Genomic DNA, 18902 nt, shown 5'->3' on the forward strand with positions numbered 1-18902 from the left:
TTTCCAGTGTGGGTTTGTTTGGTTCGGAGTCTGATGTAAGTCCAGCGATTGGCATTCGGTTTCCATGTTTGCCTGTTTGCGTGTGTTTTGTTTCGGCGTGCGTGAGCCGAACTACGGTAGCTTTGATTCTCATTTCAGATGAGATACGTAGGCATAGAATGCGATATCCTAGCGAGCCCGTTCCTCTCTTCCCCCACCTGTGTTGTTTTCAGTGTGTGTGTGTGTGTGATGTTTGTGAGCAACTTCTGTTTTAGCAACCTGTTTCTTTCCTTTTGAGCGTGGATCCCGTCGAGTACGACAGATGCGTAGGGGTGCTAATACCTTCCCTTCGCAAAACCGACTCCCGATCCCATCTCTCTTTGGTCGTGAGACCATGTCTTTTCTAGGTTTACTTCGAGCGTTTCCTTTCCCTCTTTTGGGATAAATAACGCACGGTGGCGGCTCTGTTTGTTTTGTTTTAGCCCGCCGGTTGTTTTTCGCGGATGCGACAACTGGCTCAGTTTATAGAGCAGCTTCGTCTTCCATAACTTAAGGAGAAGCTTCCTTGATTTCTGTAGCCGGAGGACAGAGTTGGGAGTTTCTTAGCTTACAGAGTTCCATTAAGGGAACGGACCCATAATGGAATTTGCTTTCAGCAAGAGTATACCCAAGATCCTTCAGCTTGGAAATCTTGGAGTTCATCTAGCTTCTGTACTCTTCCCATGATGAGTCACTCGCAGCAGGATTTGTAGAAGAACGACTAACAATTATTGCTTCATCCAAGTGGCTTTTAGATTCAGATTCAAAATCCTTCAGAACCTTACCAAAGTTAGGGGATGATTTTGTTGGTTGTTTGGGGTATTTTATTATAAGGTTGATTCTGGACTCATCAAAGTCAGGACCATATACAAAAGGATTTGTTGGTTGAATAACAGGAGGTGATTCAGGTGAAGTGGGTTCTGGTTCAAAATCGAACATTCCTTCAGGAGTTCCATCAGAGACATGTCCGTCAGAAACACTTCTTGCGGGAGATGTTCTAGGTGTTTCAAGATTTGGATTAGTTGGTTAGGGAGCATTAACATTTGGTGGTGGTGAGATGGGTGAATTTTGTAACTGTGGAGGAGATGATGGTGGTGGCATCTGTTGTTGTTCTAACACTGGAGAAGAAACTAAAGGAGTTTATGTGATGGGAATTTATGTAACAGGAGTTTCTATTATTGGATTTGATATTGGTGGTGGAACTTCTATGATTGGGGTTGATATTATTGGAGTTTCTATTATTAGAGTTGATATTGGTGGTGGAAGTTAGATTGGTTCAGACACAGAGGATTGAGATGGAGGAGGTATTGGTAATATCCTTTCATAAGAGATTGAATCAGAATTTAAAGGAGTGATGTCAAAAGGAAACTTACCAGATGCTCTTGAAGACTGGACGACTTCAGAAGTATCCTCCAGAAGTAATCTAGAGTTCTAAAGACTTTGACATTTTAAAATACATCTTTTCATTCTGGACATAATTTCATAAAGAGATTTTTCATAATGAACACGAATCTATCTTCAGTAAGGGGTTTTGTAAAGATATCATCCCATTGATGGTTTGTATCAACAAATTTTAAGTGAAAAATTCCCTTTTGAACATAGTCACGTAAAAAGTGATGTTTTATGATCGGTCACCATTTCCATTGAATTCCCACCGTTAATCCGACATATTTTCATCACTTTGGTAAGATTTATGTTTGTTTATAGTTGTTTCATAGTCATTTCTCATGTTTTGTTAGTTTGTTATCACATTTCATTTTATTACATGTTTATGTCAAAAAGGTCTCTTTTACGCTTCGTTTTGGTAGTGTTATTGTTACAGGCCGTTGCACAGGTTTAAAAGCACTAATAGTGGAGTTGTGGATACTCAGAAAGGCAAAAATATGAAGAGACAGCAGGTCAACACGGGCCCCCGTGTGCTACAACACTGCCCGTGTTGTTGGTTAGGCAAAGCAAACTTGGAGAGAAAAAACAGAGAGTAACACGGGCACCCGTGTGGTGACACACGACCGTGTTATTTAAAACAGTGCATTAACACGGGCACCCGTGTGTAGGAACACGGCCCGTGTTGATGCCTCTGTAGCTTGCTTTAAAAATCACAACTTTTGAAGAGCAACACGGGCACCCGTGTGTATACACACTGCCCGTGTGAATCAACACAGGCACCCGTGTGTGTACACACTGCCCGTGTTGATGAGCGCGACTGAGAAATTTCACTTTTTGTTGTGTGGATCTTCCTTGTTCATTAAGGGTAGTTTGGACTTTTTGCTGGGAAAAATCCATTGGAGGCTATTAGAAGACTTTGGAGAGATAGAGAAAAGACTTTTTGACGTACGAAAGAAAACACGGCATTGAGAAGATAGCTACTACAGAGGATTCGAAGACGGCGAGATTCAAGGGTTCCGACCATTGAAGATCCAAATCTCCTAGTTCTTTGTAATGTCTAATTTTCATACTATGATTTCGTTTCCTACTATGAGAGGCTAAACCCCCTATGTTAGGGGGGTGGTCCTGATTTGATCGTATGTTATGAATTTGAACAAATGATTTCCTTATTACTATGTTACTTATTTCAATTCAATTGTGTGATGTTTTATGCATTTGTATCGGACAAATACAAATTGATCTATGACTATCAATAACAGGATTGTGATTGTTAGGGTTTTCACACAATTAGGTTTATGATTGCATCATCTAGGACTAGTAACTTTTGTAAACCACCGCAAACCTTGATATTGTTTATGATTAAAACCAATGATTAATTGAATGGACATTTGAGTAAGAATTGGTAGTTTAATAGTTTCTTCCTTACGGACTTAAGGAAGAACATTCTGAGGTTAGGTAATTGAATGTGTCATATGTATTAAGGAAATCTTGACCGAATTCATAACTGGTTAAATCAACCACTTCCCCTAGCATGCTTTAACTTAATCAATCACATTTTTACTGTCTTTTGTGTTTATTGCTGAAATTCCTAAAACAACCAAACCATTATATTTTTGCTCTGATAGAATCAAAGTTAAATAAGTATTTACTACGCAATCCCTGAGATCGATACTTGGAAATAAAACTTCTTATTACTACATCGGTAAAAATAGTACACTTGCTATTTTTCCGATCATTTTATTTCAATATGCTTAGCCCTAGAATGCAAGATAGGATTCTTAGATAAACAAATAGTAGAAGTATTATCACAAATAATAGGAATTTTACTCTCAGATATCTGATAATCTTCCAGCTGACTATTCATTCAGAGCATCTGAGTGTTGCATCTAAAAGATGCAATGTATTCAGCTTTGGCTGTTCAGAGCGCGATTGTTGACCGTCTCTTGTTGGGCCATGATATTTAGTTATCTCCCAAAACTTGACAACTTCCAAAAGTACATTTTCTTTCAATTATGTCTCCAGCATTGTCAGCGTCACAATAGCCTACTAATTTATACTCACTTAATTTTTTATAAAGTAAACAAAGGTTAGTAATACCTTTTAGATACCTAAAGATTCTTTTAACAACAGTTAAGTGAGTTTCCCTAGGATTTGATTGGAAGCGAGTGTTAGAACAAGATTTTGGTTCTGCAATATATCTCTAAGTTTTGATGATAACAAAGAATGAAACAATTTGGTACCCTAATAATTTTCTCAAAGTGTGCAGGTTTCTAAGGAAAAATGAATCTGAGGAACATAATATCTGACATCTAACGCAATCCAGAAAAGATGATCCAGCAATGAAGAAATCATATATGGATCTGAAAAAAACACTTATGAAGAATCACATATAGAATCTGACATTGAAGTTCATATCTGAAGACTCTACAGCTGATGACTCTACAAGACAACATCAGAAGACACTCTATCTGAAGACTAGTCAAGCTAACATTTGAAGACTATTCAACGAACCACTATCTAAAGACTATTCAATAAACAACTATCTGAAGTATAGTTAATAGAATATCTGATGACTACAAAGCTTCTGCCCAAAGACTCTGACTTCGCTCACTCTGATTCACGCTCAACAAATCATCTGACTCATAAAAATCAGAAACTTAATTAAGAAGTATTCTAAGTATGGTACAAATCTCTATAAGGAAATTATGGATTATGCTCCAAGAATTCTATGGAAAGGACAAGAAAGTTAATGTCATTAAGTCTCATAATAGACAAGAAATATCCATCAATTTCCCTCCAACGGTATCATCTCAAAGCATTATATAAAGGCCTCATCATTATCATGTTGAACACGAAGAAACAATACAAAAAGAATTCTATAATACTCTTCGATCTATACACTAAAAGTACTTTCATTGTAAATTCAACAATCACATAAGAGTTGTTGCTCATAGTGTGATCATTGATTCGTGTCCTCAATTGTGTTCATACTGCTTATCTAGAAGCACTAAAGCAAACACTCGTAATTCTTTACAGTTGTTGAGTTTCCTCAAGTGACTTGTTGAAGTCTGTAAACTTGAGAGGGCTAAGAGATTGTTGAACTCTTAGATGTTTTTGTAATCTATTGAGATTATTTGATTAAGTTCTTATTGAAGGCGAAATCACATTGGTCGGGTGAACTGGAGTAACTTTGATTTTTCAAGCGAACCAGGATGAATTTCTTGTGTTGTTAGCATTTACTTTCGTGTGTGTGGTGTTGCAAAAGTTTTTTATTACTGTAAAAACAATTCAAACCCCCCTTTCTTGTTTTTCTCTACCTTTAATTGGTATTAAAGCTTCGGCTCTGTTATTGATTTTTGAATGAAACACTTAATAGTGTAGAGAGATTCAGCATGAGAAAAACATCATGGCTAACACAAATGAAAGAGATAGCTGCAATGCTAAACCTCCAGTTTTTGATGAGAAAGATTTGACTACTAGAAGGACAGAATTGAAAGCTTCTTCCTAGGCTATGATCCTGATCTATGAGACATTGTCACAAATGGCTATAAACCACTCATTTCTGGTGTTGGTATTGCTATTCCAAGAAGCAGAGTGAGTGATGATCAGAAGCGTGATTTCAAGAATCACCATAAAGCTAGAACCATTCGGTTGAACGCAATCTCTTACAATGAGTACGAGAAGATCACCAACAGGGAAACATCTAAATAAGTCTTTAATTCCTTGGAAATGACTCACAAAGGCAATAATCAAGTTAAAGAGACTAAGGCTCTAGACTTAATCCAAAAGTATGAAGCCTTCAGAATAGAAGATGATGAAGTTGTGGAAGTAATGTTCTCAAGGTTCCAAACCTTAGTTGCAGGACTCAAGGTTCTGGATAAAGGATATACAATAGTAGATCATGTCAAGAAGATAATCAGAAGTCTTCCTAACAAATGGAGACCTATGGTTACTACTCTGAAGTTATCTAAAGATTTGAATAACATAAGCCTTGAAGAACCTATCATCTCCCTCAGAAGTCATGAGATAGAGCTAGAGGAAGGAACCTTAGAAGAAGAACAAATCAGTAGCTCTGAAGTCAAGATCAGAAAGAAGAAAGCCATAAAGGATTAAAGCCTTTCAAGCTGAAGAAGAAGACGAAGATGACTCTAAGAATGAAGATTCTGATGATGAAAAGGAGTTATCTCTTCTTTCCAAAAGAATCAAACAACTCCAGAGGAAAAGAAATAACAACTTCAAAAGGCCCAGACAGAAGGGAGATCGTCCAAACTCAACATCTAGAGGCAGACCTAACAAGGAAGTAACCTACTACGAATGCAAAAAACTGGACACTATAGAAATGAATGTCCAAAGCTTAAGAAAGACAAATCCATAAAGGAAGGTTTCAAGAAAAACTCCTTTAAAGCAAAGAAGAAGGGACTCATGGCAACATGGGACAACTCTGAATCTGAAGTTTCAGAATCTGATTCCGAAGAGGAGCAAGCAAACGTTGCATTCATGGACACTACCTCTGGAAGTTCTTCTGAAAGAGAGTATGACTCTGAAGAGGTATTCTCTGACTTTTCTTGTTCTGATCTGGAAGCCTGTTTATCAGAATCTATGAGCTTCTATCAGAAGCTTCGACAAAAATTCAAGAACCTGAAAAAGATTCATGAAGAGATTGTTGAAGAGTGTGATAAGCTTGAGAGAGAAGTTTCTGAACTTAAAGAAAATAATTTTATCCTTGAAAAAGAAAATGAATTTTCAACAAAAAAATATTCAAAACTTGAAGATACTCTTTCTAAAGCTCCACCTACTTCTGACACCATCATATACAAATACGAAAAGGCTTTTCAGAAATTTTTGAACAACGGACTTGAAAGAAGCAAAACGACTTCTATGATCTATGGTGTTAGTCATAATAAGAAAAGAGGAATTGGATATGACTCTGATGAAGATGATCCAAAACCTTCTGCAAAAAACAAACTTAAATCTCCCTTTTCTTATCATTACACACCTGAATAAACACATAAATTTAATAATGCTACAAAACCCAAAGTTTTCAGAAACTCTGGGAGAACTAATCCTACAAGACCCAAAATATTCTGGGTACCAAAAGATAAAATAATGTATGTTGCAGATATCATGTGCAGCAGAGTTAAAACACCAATCATGGTACCTGGACTCTGGATGCTCGTGACACATGACGGGAAGAAAGCATATGTTCCAAAACCTGAAACTTAAAATGCTGGCTTTGTAGGCTTTGGAGGAAATCAGAAAGGAAGAATCAAAGGATCTAGTATATTTGGTAATGGATCTCTTCCCTCTATTTCTGATGTTCTTTATGTTGAAGGATTAATGCATAACTTGTCATCCATAAGTCAGTTAAGTGATAATAGTTATGATATAATCTTTAATCATAAAACACGCAAAGTTGTTAATCAGAAAAATGGCACAGTCCTTTTCACTGGAAAGAGGAAGAACAACATTTACAAAATAAAGCTTTCAGATTTAAAAGATCAAAATGTAAAATGTTTGTCTGTAAATAAATAGCAATGGGTGTGGCATAGATGCTTGGGTCACATTAGCTTGAGTTAGTCAGAGGCCTACCTAAGCTAAAACTTTCTTCAGATGCTCTTTGTGAAGCATGTCAGAAAGGAAAATGTTCTAAAACAACTTTCAAAAACAAAAATGTTATTTCTACCTCTAAGCCTCTGGAACATTTACACATTGACCTGTTTGGACCTGTTAAGACAGTGTCAGTCGATGGTAAGAACTATGGACTTGTCATTGTTGATGATTATAGTCGTTGAACATGGGTGAAATTCTTAAGGCACAAGAATGAGTCACATTTTGTGTTCACTAGCTTTTGTTCAAAAGTGTAAACTGAATTTGACTCTAAAAATCATCAGAGTCATAAGTGATCATGGTGGCGAATTTGAAAATAAACTTTTTGAAGAACTTTTAACTCAAATGGAATATCTCATGATTTCTCATGTTCTAGAACTCCATAACAAAATAGAGTTGTAGAAAGGAAGAATAGGACTCTCCAAGAAATGGCCAGAACCATGATCAATGAAACAAATGTGGCTAAGCACTTCTGGGTTGAAACTATGAATACAACGTGTTACATTCAAAATAGAAACTCTATCAGACCTATTATGGAGAAATCTCCTTATGAACTGTGCAAGGGAAGAAAACCCAACATTTCTTATTTTCATCCTTTTGGATGTTCTTGTTTTATTCTGAATACTAAAGATAATCTGAACAACTTTGAATATAAGGCACAAAAGTGATTTATGTTGGGATACTCAGAACGTTCTAAAGGATATAGAGTATACAATACAAAAACACAAATTGTGGAAGAATCAATACATGTCAGATTTGATAATAAGCTTGACTCTGAAAAGTCAAAACTAGTTGAGAATTTTGCAGATTTGGAGATAACACTTGCAGGTTTTGATGAAAAGACCAAAGAATCTGAAGAAGCAGAAAAAGAAACGTCAGAAGCACCTGAAGTCACAATCAATCAGAAAAGATCAAGAAATAGACAAAATGTTTCTGAAGAACTGATTTTAGGAAACAAAAATGAACCTGTCAGAACAAGATCAACATTCATGGCTTCGCACCATTCTGACGATAAGTTCTTCATCTGGATCAGAAAGCGACGAATATACAAATATAGCATTAATGGCTTCACACCATTCCGACGATGAAGAAGATAAGGTTAGTAGCGATTTTTCTCTTTTCGATAGTGATGCACAAGGTGCTATAAATGAACTTCTTAAAGAATGCAAAATTATGTAGAAAACAATATCATCTCAAAAGAAAATAATTTCATCTCTAGAAGAAAAAGTCGTGAAAATTGAATAATATGTCGATGATGAAAAACAAAAGATGATTAGTGAAAAATAGAATTTTGTATGTAAAAATTGTGAATCACTTTCTTTCCAAATTGTCCAATAAAAAAGGGTTCTTGAAAGGTACGAGAAAAGAGAAATTGGGTTAGAAGGTGTCCTTAGCCAACAAAGATATTCCAATGACAAAAGTGGACTTAGTTATTCAAAGTTTTCCAAACCAAGTTCTAGTAAAACTATCTTTGTTAAAGCTAATGACCAACCAACTAAAGAGAAAGTGAACAAGGCAAAAGATGTTCATCACTATCGTAAAAGAAAAAGGTCTTCTAAAAAGAAATCTTATGTTCCTAGATATAGAAGCAATTTTGAACCTACTTGTTTTTATTGCGGAATAATTGGCCATACACCTAATGCATGCTATGTTAGAAATTTTAGCATAGCAAGTGGGAATTACGTGTTGGTAAAGAAAGGCACTAATTATGAAGGACCCAAAGAAATTTGAGTACCTAACAAAATCTAATTTTTTTTGTAGGTATGCTTGAAAACCACATCAAACCTTTGGTATCTTGATAGTGGGTGTTCCAAGCATATGACAGGAGACATTAATAAATTTTCAATTCTAGCATTGAAGGCCAAGGGTTATGTCACATATGGTGATAACAACAAAGGGAGAATTCTTGGCATAGGCAAAGTTGGAGCACCACCTTTCACATCCATTGAAGATGTCGTTTATGTCGAAGGACTAAAGCACAATCTTCTAAGTATTAGCCAACTTTGTGACAAGGGCTTCAAAATCAAGTTCACCAAGGATGAATGCTTGATTGAAGATGAAGTCTCCCATGAGGTAAAACTCAAAGGTACGAGAATTAATAATATATTTATGATTTCCCTTAATGATTTGTCTTTGAAGGTAAAATGTCTTATGGTGAACGATAATGAGTCATGGCTTTGGCATAAAAGATTCGAACATATTCATATGGAACATTTGAAATAAACTTATAAAGCATGATTTTGTTATTGGATTTCCTAAGATAAAATTCATCAAAGATAGACTTTGTGATGCATGTCAAAAGGGAAAACAAACCAAATCAAGTTTCACATCAAAGAATATGGTGTCCACTACAAGGCCATTACAACAGTTGCATATGGACTTATTTGGTCCACTACAAGGCCACTACAAGGCTTTAGTTATTGTTGATTATTTCTCTAGATACACTTGAACTTTCTTCTTAATGAAGAAAAGTGATGCATTCAAGGCGTTCAAGAAATACGCAAAGCAAATTCAAAACGAGAAATCTTTATCTATTGCCTCCATAAGAAGCGACCATGGTGGAGAATTCCAAAATGCCTCCTTCGAAGAGTTTTGCAAAGAACATGGAATATTTCATAATTTCTCGGCACCAAGGACTCCTCAACAAAATGAAGTGGTGGAGAGAAAGAATAGGTCACTTGTGGAACTTGCAAGAACAATGCTTAGCGACTCAAATCTTCCAAAGTATTTTTGGGCGGATGCGGTAAGCACGACATGCCATGTAAGTAATAGAATTATTATTAAACCTATCTTGAAAAAGACCTCGTATGAACTCTTCAAAGGAAGGAAACCAAACATCTCTTACTTTTACAATTTTGGATGCAAATGCTTTATCCTCAACAATGACAAAGACAATCTAGGTAAGTTCGACGAGAAGTCCGACGAAGGTATATTTCTTGGATATTCTCTTACTAGTAAAGCCTATAGAATATATAATAAAATAACTTTAAAAATTGAAGAATCTATGCATGTTACTTTTGATGAAACTAACCCCTCCAAGGAGGATATTATTTTGTGTGATGATGATGATGATATTGTAGAATTTCCTCAAAAAGATACTTCAAGTGGAAACAATGATAATCAACCAAAACATCAAGATGAGCAAGATCAACAAAAGATTAATGATAATGATTTACCTAAGGAATGGAAAACTCATCGGAATCATCCAATTGATAAAGTCATTGGTGATATTAGTCAAGGAGTTGCAACAAGATTAAATCTCAAAGATGCATGCGTGAATGTGGCTTTTGTTTCACAAATTGAACCTTCCAAAGTTGATGAAGCTTTAGGTGACGACCAATGGATAATTGTTATGCAAGAAGAGTTAAACCAATTTGAAAGGAATCAAGTTTGGGAACTTATCCCTAGGCCAAGTGGTAAACACATCATAGGTACCAGATGGGTATTGTAAGACCCCAATTTTGACCTTAAGATCCCTCATGTTATCTCATCATATGCATTGGCTTTGGGATCACACCTTGGCATCCTCCTAACCCCTCATTCATTGGGTTTACATTGGGAGAGATCACCAAGCATATTTGATTGTATCATAATTTTTTTTCATTATTTACTAACCAAAATGCCAAAAATATGTCTATGTATAGTTTGTTACTTTTATAAGTAGTGTGTGTATTCACCCATGCTCCATCAAGCTCATACCTAGTGTTTGAGACCCTCAATGCAAGCATACTAATCAAGAGGTGGTTTAAATTGGTTCTAGACATCGCATATGGACCCCCATGGTCGTCACATACCATTTTGATCAAGAATTCATCAAGAGTTTGAAGCTTGTTTGCCTTGGAAGCCCTGATTCATCTGGGTATCTTGTGTGACTTCCTCAATAAGTTTATTCATCATTTGATCAAATATATCAAAGAATACTTCATATACGTCATATTACACATATATGATCCTCCATGAGTCCCAAATATCAATAGAATGTCAAGTTTACAAGATGGTTCATGGTGGTTGACCAGAGAAAGTCAACTAGTCAAAACTGGGGTTCCCTAGACCCTATCTCCTATAATTTTTGTCATATGAAAATTATTCCAAGATAAAAGTTACTCCTTATGACATTACAAACAAATTTCATGTTGAAGTCAAGATCTAGTTTTTCTTGGAAAGTCATTTTTTATGGTGAACAATTATAGGTCATTTTGTCTGAACCCTAGTTAAGAGGTCAACTTCCAAGGACCATAATTTGCTCAATGTTTATGATATGAAAGAAATTAAAGTTCCATGATCCAATTCAAGATTTCCTTTTCAACTTTGATGTTTTGAAGAAGTTCAAATTCAACTTGCAAATGCATGTGCCAAGAGGAAACATTATAGGTCATTTTGGGCCATTACCATTGAACAAGTGATTTTCCTCAACTTCTAAAATACATAACTCCTTCATGAAAAATCCGAATGAGGTCAAATTTATGACCAAATTTAAGAGGTTTTAAATATATACAATTTTTATGAAGGAACTCTTTCCATTTGAAGTCCATAGCAAAAGTTATTCAAGGTGGAAGAAGTGAACATTTGACTTGGTACTTAGAAAATTTTCAAATATGTTTGATTTTCCAAACTTCCACCTCAAAATTCATCATGATCCAAGCTTCAAATGGAAACCTGTTCAACATGAAAGTTTTTCCCCTTGATCTCACCTTTACAAAAAGTCCAAGATCATCCCATTTGGATTAAAATTGAGGTACTTGCACATGGCTCTTTTGTTGGGTTTATTTTGGCAAGATTTGGATTAAAATGATCATTCTTCTTTGCATGCTTACATATGACGACTTCAGTACACTTTGTGCATGAATTGGAGATGGATTACATCACCTTTAGGCCCAAACCATTTCCCGTGCATCCATGCAACTTGGTTTCCAATTTTGGCAAAATTTCAAGTGGTGTAAATATCAATTCCATTGCATATTTAAACAAGCTCATGGCCTCAGAATTAACATCAACACCTTGCCCAAGCTTTGCCAAGAGAACTCAGACCCTCGCACCATAGAATTTCTTGAGGATTTCTTTGAAATCGAGTTTGAATTTCACTTTCTGTTTTGAAGTTCAAACTCCAAGAACTCATTTCCTTTTTCATCTCAACTGATTACTGCAAGCAAGAGGAGTAGGAATCAAGCAAATCCAGATCAAGATCAAGCTGAATTAAAGCTACTCGAATGTGAAATTTCAGAAACTTCTCTTCTTCGATTCTTCCTCATTTCTTAATTATTGTGATTGATTTTTGGTTGGCTGGAGTCCTACCAATGTAGGCAACAAGATTGAGTTGCTTTGAGGTTAAATCGAAGCAACTCAGTTCATGATCCTCAAAATTCAAATCCCTGTATCTTTTTATATACTTGGAATTGGAGAAAATTGAGGCCAGATTCGAGCTCCTGAGTATTTTCTCTTTGAAATAGTGTCCTTGTTTTTCATTTTTCATGAAGTTGAGGTTGGACCAGTCCGGTGGTGATCACCGAAGAAGATGACCGGAGCTAGGGCTCCGGTGGTGCGTTGGCAAGTCCCAAGCCATCTGATCTGGTTCCAACATTTTAATCTTAGCCCTTGCTTTTGCATGCCACGAGTGTACACGCGTTGACTGAAGTGTTGGTGGAATGCGTGCTTCTGGCCATCAAATCTGCCACCTCAATTAATGAGGGAGATCTGATGGCCCTTGTTTTTTTGAATTTCTTTTTAATTTCTGATTTTATGTTTAATTGTTTTATTTTGTTTAATTCATTGGATTTAGGGGGTTGATGAAATGTACATTTCATCTCCCAAAATGAATGAATAATTTTAATTTGATAAAATTCCTCACATGACCAATTTGTGTTTCTCTCATTCCCCTCCCCATTCATCTCCATCCCTATTCTTTCCCATTCCTTTTATTGACCAATGAAATCTCAAATATCCTAAGGCTAATTGGTTCATCAATGACCTTGTGTCAGATGAACCAATACAAGTATGGATGAGATAGGTCCATCCCTCTTGATATTTTCTTTTAGTGTGTGGTATGTTTTAGGAGTTTGGTTCATTATACCAAATCTCTAACATGCATTAACACCTAAATTTTTATTGTCCGACCTCAGATAGTTGTGACTTCTACATAAGTCCAATTACGATTGCTTAACATATAGCTAAATTTGACCCTAAAGGCATAGCATTCTAGTAAGTGAGATTGTAAGTCTCTCATCTTTCATGGTATTTTATGGAAACTTGGCCTTTTTCCTTCCTATGGAAGATGTCTTGGTTCAAGGATTCATACTTGTGAATGGATGGTTGAGTGTTCTCTAAAGAATGACTTAATCAATTAAAAAGCAAAATACCATTAACACTTAACTAACATTTGACTAACTCTTATTAATATTACTTTACTTTCAAGTCATTTATTTTATGCAATTTAATTTTTAGTCATTTATCATTCATTACCATTTACATTTCATTTAACTTGTTTATGTTTATGTCATTTTCACTTTGCTCATTTAAGCCATATCTTGTGATTATATTTTGTTTGTGTCTTTTGATTTTGTTTGTGGTCTTAGGACCTTAAAACACCTAATAAACAACTAAAAACCCTAAAAAATGTTTGGTGGACTGTTGATCTTGATTTGAACTTTTGGACTTAGAATTAGGCAACATTCCCTGTGCAAAAAGGACTTGGCCAATGCCAACATTTTGAGACCAAGTTATTATGAACTGAGCCTTCATCTGATGCAAGTCTTGGGATGTGTTTTAGTTCATCTGCTACATTGTCTGGATGCAAACTATTATTTTGATCTTGTGTCTAATGCTTTATTCTGAGTTGATCAAGGTGTATTTCATCTGATACACGAGAAGACAAAGAAGACTGCTAGCTATGGGAATTGCTTGCTTGGATGTGGCTATATTTATTTGATGCCTTGATCTTCATGATGTCTAATATTGCTAATTGCTTGTTGATTATTGCTTGATTCAAAAGTCCAAAGGAAAAATGGGTTTTTGTATAACATTCTTGTCTGTTGGATTGCATCCCATTGGTCAGATCTTTTCAACTCTTAACTTTTAATTTTATGCTTACGATTAGTCTCTTCATCTCTTCCCACTTCTTAAATTTCAAAATCTCTTCCCCTTTTCAAAACTTTCTTTGCTTGTGATTTCAAACTCAGACCTTATTTCGAGTAGAAACTTTGGCCTTATGCCATTGAATTTTTGAACTTCTTTTCTTAAATCAAACTTGTAAATAAATCTAATCATACTGACTTAAAATTTCAAAATACAAAAAGAACTAACAACTTCATTCAACTTTTCGGCCCTTTGTGCCCTTCTCAATTAAATTTTTGTTAAAAGCAATTCACCAACTTTGAAATTTTTACCACGAACTACGAGGTTTTGATCCCTCATTTTTCTGTTGGTACGTAGACATAAGTCCGAAGGTCTTGTCAAACAAAAAAATATAATCAATGAATTCCACTCTCATCCCCCACTCTATTTTATCTCAAATATCTTTTATACCAAAAACACATACCCCCATAAAAAATGGCTCCCTAGGAGTACCTAGGACACTTTAGGTGCTAACACCTTCCCTCTGTGTATCCAACCCCCTTACCTGTAATCTGTGGCATTTTATTAGTTTTGATTTGAAAACTTCTTATCTTTGGGTTTTGTTCGTACTTTTCCCTTTTCCTTTGGAAACAATAAAAGCGCGATGGTGACTCTGGTTTTATTGACGTTAAGCTTATCCATAGCTTGATGGTCATGAATTTACCGCTGCAGGTGTTTAAGAACAAACTTGACAAGAATGGTATAATTGTTCGAAACAAAGCAAGATTGGTGGTCTAAGGATACAATCAAGAGGAATGCATTGATTTTGAAGAAACATTTGCTCCGATTGCAAGGTTAGAAGCTATCCGTTTATTACTTGCTTATGCATGTTCATTAAATTTTCAGTTATTCCAAATGGATGTGAAGGAAGCATTCTTGAATTGCTACATCAATGAAGAAGCCTATGTCAATTAACCCCCGGGCTTTGAAGACTTTAAGAATCCTTCGCATGTTTTCAATTTGAGGAAAGATTTTTATGGCCTAAAGCAAGCACCTAGAGCATGGTATGATCGTCTCAGCAACTTTCTTTGTGAAAATGGATTTGAAAAAGGTAAAATTGACAGACCTTGTTTATTAAGAAAATAAAAGGTAACACTCTATTGGTTCATGTCTATGTTGACGACATCATATTCGGCTTAACAAACAAAGAAATGTGTGAAGAATTTTCATTGATGAGGTAAAGAGAATTTGAGATGTCCATGATGGGTAAGATGAACTATTTTCTTGGACTCCTAATTAAGCAACTGAAGGATGGCATCTTCATCAACCAATCAAAGTACTACAAAGAGTTACTGAAAAGATTCAACATGGATAGTTGCAAGGAAATGTCTACTCCAATGGGATCCAGATCTTATATTGATCAAGATGAATCTGGTGTTTCAATTGACATCACAAAGTATAGAGGTATGATTGGTTCCTTACTCTATTTGACGACAAGCCATCCTGATATAATGTTCAGTGTGTGTCTTTGTGTGCGTTTTCTAGCCAATCCAAAGGAATCACATCTCACCACTGTTAAAAGGATCATGAAGTATCTCAAAGGAACAACAAATGTCGGCCTATGGTATCCTAAAGGTATTATTTGCAATTTAGTTGGTTATTCTGACGCTGATTATACAAGAAGTAAAACTGATCGAAAAAGCACTAGTAGTACATGTCACATCCTTGGAAATGCATTAGTATCATGGGCTTGCAAGAAACAAGCATGTGTTGCTCTTAGCACTGTCGAAGCGGAATACATAGCAGCAGGTAGTTATTGTGCTCAAATACTTTGGCTTAAGCAACAACTTCGTGAATATGGACTCGATCTTGGATGCATTCCTCTTTGTTGTGACAACACAAGTGCGATAAACATTACAAAGAATCCGGTCATGCACTCAAGAACCAAACATATTGACATTTGACATCACTTTCTTCGTGATCACGTGCTTCAAGGAGATGTTGAAGTCACATTTGTGGATACTCATAATCAACTCGCCGACATCTTCACGAAACCATTGGCACGAGAACCGTTTACAAAATTCGAAGGGAACTAGGAATTCTAGATGATTGTGACATTTGATTCTTCAAAAACTCATCAATTCAAATACAAAGGTACACTCTCTTTTTACCCAATATCTTTTATTTTGAAATATATATGTGTTTTCTTACATGAGTTTGAAGAAAAAGTCAATTATGTGTGTCCTTACAATGTTTGTATTACGTGTTTGCCTCGCATAAAGTTGCCTAAGGATATCTTAAAGCATGTGTAATTATTATTTTGTTAAATTTCATTGCATGTTGATCTTGGTGAAGTTACTATTTTTTCTGGAGGTAATCGATTACGACCTTTGGTGTAATCGCTTACATTCCTGATTGTATGACTTATTTCTGCTTCTGTTTGTAATGTAATCGATTACCACTTTGGGTGTAATCGATTACACCCCTATTTCGTGACTTATTTTTACCTCTGTTTTGTGGTGTAACCGATTACACCTCCCCGGGTAATCGATTACACCTGAGCGTTATAGAATATTTTTTTATTTTAATTAAATGGATGCCTTTTGGATAAGTATTTTTTATACTCATTTTTTCTTTTATCTTTATCACTTTCCTTATCACTTTCCTTTCTCACTCTTCATCTACCCTAAATCTTCAAAGTTCTTCTCTCTCATTTATCACCATAACCTAAACTCCATAAAACCCCATTAAAACCCCACTTACAAAACTCTCTACTTTTCCAATATCTCTTCCCCAAACTCCTTCCAAACCCCCAAAACCCTAACTTTTCAGCTCCCATGGCTCTATCAAGAAAAGATAAAGGAAAAACCAAAATTGATGAAGGTAGCTCAGAACATCAAGAGTATGCTCAACATGCTCCATCCCTCAAATCCAGGAGACTTACGTTTGATTTCCGGAATCGGTCCCTTATGCCGGTAAAATACGGTAACCTTTCCTCTTTCCCTTCTCATTGTTTTGATTTTCCGGAACGCTTGAGACGTCAAGGAGTGTACTCTATGGTCTTTGATTGTGTAAATTATTACCCAGATTTGGTTAAATATTTTTATGCAAATTTGGTTATTGTTCCCGGTGTTAAGGATGTCCTAACTTCTAGGGTTAAGAATACTGATATTGTTTTGGATCTAGAAGCTTTTGGGAATTGTTTGGGAATACCGTATAAGGGTCAAGCTTTTCATCATGGATTTACCTCAGAATGGGAAGGTTATACTAAAATGGATTATTTTTTTCACATCTGTCGTGTCTCACAGCAAGTTATCATGGGTAAGAAGAATCCTGCCTCTTCTCGGGTACTTTTGTTTTCAAAGAATTTGACGGTAAGCGATAGGATGCTTAATTATCTGATTTCCTATGTTTTGATGCCTAAACACTCAAATCACTCTCAAATTGGTGATACGAAGTTGCAACTTATGTATGCCATCAAAAACAAGATTAAGGTTAATTGGGCATATACCATCATGTACCACATGAAGCATCAACAATCCCTAACTGGAGGATTACCTTATGCTAGGCTAATCTCCAAAATCTTGGAAGCATGTGGTATTGATCTAAAAAGGGAACCAAAGCAGAAGATGACCGCAAGAGAATGTGAAATCAATGCTTCAACATCGGTTCGGAATACCGGTATCTTCTTAGACATGGATGGGACGTATAAGTACAAGGATGAATCCTCAACCTCTTTAAATGCTCCTCCACCTCCTCCACCGGCTCCGGAAGGCGGATATTCAAATGAAGCTCTCTACAAAAAAATCTGCTCAGTTGAGACTACTATGATGAAGAATTATCGTGAGCAAAAATTTGAGATGGCTTATATCAAAAGACTTTTGGAGAACCTTTCCAAATCCCAAAACCCGAAGATAAGTGATGAAGAAGAAAGTGAAGAAGAAGACAATAAGGACATGGGAATGTCAGGAAGTGACTAAGGCGTTTGTTAAAATAATTCTGTTTTGTTTCATGTTTTTCCTTTGTTATGCTAAATTTTTTCCTATTTAGAATTATGTCTTTTTGAAAAAATTGGTGTTGTATTAAACTATGTGTGTTATGGTTATTGTTTTATCTATGTATGTGTTCATGTTATTTACCTTATCATCCTACAACATATATATGTGTTTTATTTGTTTTCGTCTTTCCCATCCTTTTTGCTAATGACAAAGGGGGAGAAGATGTATTTTTGGTTGTTGTATTTTGTCTCTAACAATCCAGCTAGCAAATCATTTAAAAAAAATCCCAATCTCGGATCAAGGGGGAGTTTTTCATTTGTTAGAGAAATCAAAATTGGATCAAACTGTCAAATATAGAGTTGTCATCATCAAAAAGGGGGAGAATGTGAAGACAAGCTTCTCAAAGTGTTTTGATGAAGATATGCTCAACATATATGCATTTCAAAAAGAATGACTCAAGACTCAAGCTCAAGTGTTTCCTTTCAAAGCATTTCAAAGTCTTGAAGATTGCTATTGATTCGGTCAAAGTGTTAAGGTATTAAGTTCTCATTCTCTCTATGATAAGTCAAATGCTCTAGTTTTTATCATTCATTCATGTTTTGGCTACTTAGGTCTCTTAAAATTTTCTCTTGTGGCAATCACCTTCATTTATAATTGCATTCTGCCATTCTGCTGTATGGTAATCAGTTACCAACATTAAGGTAATCGATTACCAACTATGTGTGCAACACAATTTTTACATCAAGTAATCGATTACACCCCTTTTGGTAATCGATTACACGGTGCATTTTTTCAAATATTATAATGTTGGCTCAGGTGTAACTGATTACACCATATTGGGTAATC

At 35.7% G+C, this 18902-nt stretch overlaps 1 protein-coding gene across 1 annotated transcript; it reads left to right on the top strand.

Annotated features, from left to right (window-relative positions):
- Positions 1–15425: 15425 nt before the first annotated feature.
- LOC127095418 (secreted RxLR effector protein 161-like) lies at positions 15426–16154 on the top strand. The gene is made up of 3 exons (XM_051034112.1): positions 15426–15522; positions 15604–15867; positions 16054–16154. Exons 1-3 carry the CDS (start codon positions 15426–15428, stop codon positions 16152–16154), a joined length of 462 nt encoding a protein of 153 aa, XP_050890069.1.
- The last annotated feature ends 2748 nt before the right edge of the window (positions 16155–18902 follow it).

This window comes from Lathyrus oleraceus, chromosome 6 (assembly GCF_024323335.1).
Source record: "Lathyrus oleraceus cultivar Zhongwan6 chromosome 6, CAAS_Psat_ZW6_1.0, whole genome shotgun sequence".
Taxonomy (NCBI): Eukaryota; Viridiplantae; Streptophyta; class Magnoliopsida; order Fabales; family Fabaceae; genus Lathyrus; species Lathyrus oleraceus.